A 5,636-nucleotide genomic window follows, 5' to 3' on the forward strand; every position below is an offset into this window, starting at 1 on the left:
TAATAAGGGTAAGAAGAAATTCTAATAGCCCAACATGAATGTAATCACATAGATGCCCACATCAAGGAGGAAAATCAACTCCAAGCTAAAGCATATCCAAAACATCATCTCATACGGTCTATATGCAGATCTTACTCAAATGGACATAAACACGGAGAAATCAATCAAGCTAACTTATTTTCACAAAAATCAAGTTTTTCATGAATATAAATAAATAAGGAAACACAAGAATAACTAAGACACATGAAACTAAAAAAGTAAAGTATGAGGAACTAAATACCTCAAGATAGAGTAGGAATGGAGGGAAAAAGATGAGGATAATGGGACATTATATCAACCTAGGCCTCCCAAATAGCACGGTCAACCAAATGATTCCTCCAAAGAACCTTTATGAAAGCAACTTCCTTGTATCTCAACATCCGAATTTGCCAGACACTCAGAAAATTAAGGCAGTGCAGAACTGGCCTAAACCCACATCTCCAATTAAGATTAGGAGTTTCTTGGTATTGGCTGGTTATTATAGAATGTTTGTCGAGGGGTTCTCATCCATTTAATCCCCTTTGACAAAGTTGACTTAGAAGACATCAAAGTTTCAATAGTTTGAAGCTTTTCAGAAAAGCTTTCAAAAATTGAAAACGCGGTTGACTATTACCCTAGTGTTGACCTTACCGGAGGGTACACAAGTCTTTGTTGTGTATTGTGATGCGTTCAGAGTTGGATTGGGTTGTGTATTGATGTAGAATGGCAAGGTTATAACTTATGCCTCCAGACTACTTAAGATTCACGAGAAGAATTTCCCAACCCATGATCTAGAGTTGGTTGTTGTAGTGTTCGCTTTAAAAATATAGCGTCACTAACTCTATGGTGTTTATATTGATGTGTTCACCTATCACAAGAGTTTACAATATGTATTCAGTTAGAAAGAGCTTAATCTTAGATAGAGGAGATGGTTGGAGTTACTCAAGGATAATGACATGAGTATTCTTTACCACCCAGCTAAGGCTAATGTTGTTGTTGATTCTTTGAGCAAGTTATCTATGGGTTCTACTTCCCATGTTGAGGAAGGAAAGAAAGAGTTAGCAAAATATGTGCACAAACTTTCACGATTGGTAGTTCGATTAATGGATTCTAATGAAGAAGGAGTGGTGGTGATGAATGGGGCTGAATAATCACTAGTGTCCGAAGTGAAAGAGAAACAAGACCAAGACCCTATTTTTCTTGAATTAAAGGCTTATGAGTCGGGGATTTTGACTCAATTGGAGGTTTATTTTCATTGCTGAATTTTCCTAAATGCCTAATTTATACTCTAAGCTGATGTTAAAGTGTTGATTTACAGCAAAGAAGGCAAAAGAGAAAGGCAAGGACATTACCGGGCGAAAAGGAGTGAAAAAAACTAAAAAAGGGCAATCTTGATGAGTGCCAAGACCACTCGGCGAACCACCGAGTAGTCCTTCACCTCGCCAAAAGTTACAGCGTGCTAGCTCTTGGACAAGTAAAATTCAGCAGTGGATCATACTCTTAAGCGATGCGCCGATTGGATCGGTGAGGAAGCCTTAGCCCGCCTAAAGTTACAAAATAATTAGTGAAGATGTGAGCAAAATGGTGACAAGAAGGGACAGTTGGCGCATCGCTAACTAGATCGGCACACCCGACTTAGATAGCGTAAAATCATAGCACAGATAGGGTGAAGACTCAAGCGAAAATGGCAATGGACTGGGGCATTTGGCGCGTCGCCAACATGTTCGGCGATGCTCGACTAATTTCGCTGAATTAATCCAAAGGCAAAAATCTGGGAGCGTATAAATTGAATTTTGAAAAGAGAAAGAGGTATCCAAACTTGTACTCTCTTTGGTTTCTGATCTGGAACACCAAAAACATTGTTCTTAGTAGTTCTTGAGAAGAATTTCGAATTGGATTTGATTTTAAGTTGATTCCAGGCATTGTGAAGACTTGAATTTTATTACCCAGGTGATGGAGACTATAGTTGGTAATATTTTATGACTTTTTATAATGTGTGGCTAAAACCCTTATTCTTGGGGGTTGTGATTAATTGCTCTAATTAGATTGTGGGTGTTTTAATTTACTATTCCTATGTTGATTTGAAGTGGGTTTGATAGTTAGGTGTGTTTTAATCTATGGAATGTAATTGAAATTGCAATGTTAACTTAGTATTCTAGCTTGCTTGAGAAAGAGGTTTTATAATTAAGGTTATTGATTGATGATTGTAGTGATTGGGTTATCATTGATTCAGCTTGAGAGAGTGAATCTAAATTCAATCCTATCAATCAAGCTCAAGAGAGTAGAGTCTTGGGCTGATCATATTGTTATGCTTGTCGAGGTTCGAGAGAACTCGCCTGAATCGTGTTAGTTGATCGAGAGATGGCTACCATAGTCAAAGCCTAGACTACCCATTAAGATTCAGCGTTTGTTATTAAATTAGAATCACCCATATAGCGAAATTAGTAATTCATCGATCACATCCCCGAGAATACCTCTCTACTTGATTACTACCCTATTTTTGTAGTTGTTAATTTCCACTAAACCCCCTCATTCGACACTAGTTGTCAACCATTTCAATTTACTTTAATAGTTTTGATAATGTTTACTTCTACAAACGACTAGAGCATGTTGTTTACTTCATAACTTAATTCCATTCCATCTCACTCCCTGTGGGATCGAAGCCAACTGTTCATTGGATTTATACTTGATTGTGACCGCCTACACTTAGAATTGGATGAAGAGTAGTTGAGCATAATCAAAAATGTCACCACTGCCGGGGAGTGGTGTTTAGAATTCTCTTATTGAAATTTGATTGTGATCTTTTTGTGTTGTAATTGAATCCAATTTACTTTTGTTTGTTGTTTGTTGTTTATTGTCTTTGAACAGGTGACAAAATAAGTGTCAACGAAAACAACGTTAGCCAACTTGGACACAATGATGACATTAGAAACTTGAACGATGTAAATGAAATATAGTTGGGTGGCGTAGGTGCTATCTGGTTGCCTCCAGTCATGGGAAATGCGGTTTTTCACGTGACAAGAACGATTTTAAAGTTGTTGCAAATGAAAGCTTTGTTTGTAGGCTCGGTTCGACTTCACTTGTTTCCTTTCTCTCTAACAGGGGAAGAAACGAAATGGCTAGCCGAGGTTCCAAGAAGATCAATCACATCGTGGGAGGAATTCACTGAAGCATTTTATGTAAAGTTTTTTCCTCCCTCAAAGATGGTGAAATTGAGGGACCACATTCAAAATTTTAAGTGAGTAGATGGGGAGCCTATTCATGAAACATGGCTGAGGTTTCAGAAATTGCTGCTCAAATATCCGACCCATGGACTCCCGAACAATATGTTCTTGCAATACTTTTACCGGAGCCTCGATTCAGTTAATAAAGAGGTAGAGGACCAGCTTGTTCTATGAGGAATCATGCAACAACCGTTCGCTATAGCTTCTACTCTTCTTGATGAAATGATAAAGATCAATAGCGCATGGTACACTAAAGAAGACCAGGTGTCTTCATTGAATTTTGGGATGACAAAAGAGAGAGTGGAGAAAAACCAAGAACGGGATGAAAACATAGCCAAGATGATGTCTCAAATGGTGTTGCTTAACGACAGGTCCTGGGGAGTATTTTTTAAAAAACAATGAGGTGAAAAGGGTGTCAAGTTTAGAGGAGGGTTCTTGCCCGGACTCCTTAAGGTCTGGTGAGACTCAAGGTTGGAACACGTTTGGTGGAAATGGAAGGAGAAGATACAAACAAGATCTAGGTAACTATGATGAATATTATACGCCAAGGAGTGGCAGCACAAGGTCTAGAGACAGTTCCAAAAGTTGTTGGGGGGATGAGATGCTAGCCCAAATTCTGAATAAGGTTGAAGGATCAGACGACATGCTTAAAGAAATGAAAGCTGACTTCTCGTCCTTGAATGACAAAGTAAATTCTCACTCAGAATCTATCAGGCAACTAGAATGGTAGATGAATCAACTTTCTGCCCAAATGGAATCCAAGCCATTAGAGAGGTGTGCAAATGAAGATGTGGTGAATTTAGAAGATGATCATGAAAATTTCTTAGTAGTATTAACGCGGAGTGGGAAGGTAGCAGGTGGTGATGTGAAAGTGAGTAGTGAGGCAAATTCTAGTAAGGAAAAGGAAGTCACCATTGATGTAGAGGAGTCCAACTAAGTACCGAAAAATGACACCAATAGATGTTGAAGAAACTCCACAACAAAACATCACCGAGGAATTCCAAACACCTAGGGAAGGGGCTGCCAAATCTTCAAAACCGATAAAAGCATTTCCCAAAATCAATCCACCATTTCCTCAGAGACTCAAAAAGTGGGATGAGGATGAAAGGTTCAAGAATTTTATCTCCGTGTTTAAAACCTTGTTGATAAATCTTCCTTTGGTGGAGCATTGTTGGAAATTCCCGGTTACACCAAGTTCATGAAAGAGTTGGTCACTAAGAAAAGGAGCATGGATTTTGAAACATTTGAAGTGTCTCACAGCTGTAGTGATATCATGACTAGCAATGTGGTTAAAAAGAAAACTGATCCGGGGGCGTTTACCATCCGTTGCACTATTGGTATGTTTCAATTTTCCAAAGCATTATGTGATTTGGGGGCTAGTATTAACTTGATGTCATATGCCATTTAAAAACAGCTTGGATTGGGTGTAACTAAGTTGACAGCAATGCGGCTCCTTATGGCTGATCATTTTATCAAACATCCCATTGACATACTCTACTATATTTTGGTGAAAGTGGATAGATTCAAATTTCCAGCCAACTTTGTCATTTTGGATTGCGAAATTGATACCGAAGGGCCTATTATTTTGGTTAGGCCATTTTTGGCAACCGGAAAAGCTCTCGTGGATGTTGAAAGTGGTGAGTTAAAGTTTTGAGTGAATGATGAGGAAGTTACTTTTAATATGTGCAAATCAATGAAGCAGCCTAGTGATATTCATGTGGTCTCAACAATCGATGTGATTGACGAAGCAGTGGCTAGTGTTAGTGAGATGTTGTGTATGGGTGAACCCCTTGTTGTGATCCTTTCAAATTATGATGAGGAAGAGGTCCAATGGTATGATGAAGTTGTGGCTGCTCTAATGGGATTAGGTGCTTATTATAAAAATACATTGAAGCTCGATATTGCTCTAAAAATTGAGAACCCCTCCCCCCTACAAAACCCTTCACGGAAGAACCCCAAAAGTTTGAATTGAAAGTGCTACCATCTCATCTTTGGTATGTATTTCTGGGAGCGAACAACACCTTGCTTGTCATCATCACAACAGACTTTCTTGATTGGCAAGTTAAATTGCTTATTGAGGTGTTAAAACGGTATATTAAGGCCATCGGGTGGACAATTTCTGATATTGTAAGGATTCCCCCCTGGTATTTTCACTCATAAAATCCAATTTCATAGTGAATTCAAACCAAGTGTTGAGCATCAAAGAAGGTTGAATCCTCCTATGCAAGAGGTGGTAAAGAAAGAAATCATCAAGTGGCTAGACGCGGGAGTGGTATATCCTATTACAGACAGTAAATGGGTAAGTCCCATACAATATGTACCGAAGAAGGGAGGCATCACAATGATTGCAAATGAAAAAAGAGAACTTGTACCTATGAGGGCGGTCATCGAGTG

The 5,636-nt window shown here is 38.8% G+C and overlaps 1 protein-coding gene across 1 annotated transcript; it reads left to right on the top strand.

Annotated features, from left to right (window-relative positions):
- Positions 1 to 4,189: 4,189 nt before the first annotated feature.
- On the top strand, positions 4,190 to 4,896 carry LOC125830142 (uncharacterized). The gene is made up of 2 exons (XM_049509342.1): positions 4,190 to 4,426; positions 4,657 to 4,896. Exons 1-2 carry the CDS (start codon positions 4,190 to 4,192, stop codon positions 4,894 to 4,896), a joined length of 477 nt encoding a protein of 158 aa, XP_049365299.1.
- The last annotated feature ends 740 nt before the right edge of the window (positions 4,897 to 5,636 follow it).

Source organism: Solanum verrucosum, unplaced genomic scaffold (assembly GCF_900185275.1).
Source record: "Solanum verrucosum unplaced genomic scaffold, falcon-dt-bn FXZP01000024.1, whole genome shotgun sequence".
Taxonomy (NCBI): Eukaryota; Viridiplantae; Streptophyta; class Magnoliopsida; order Solanales; family Solanaceae; genus Solanum; species Solanum verrucosum.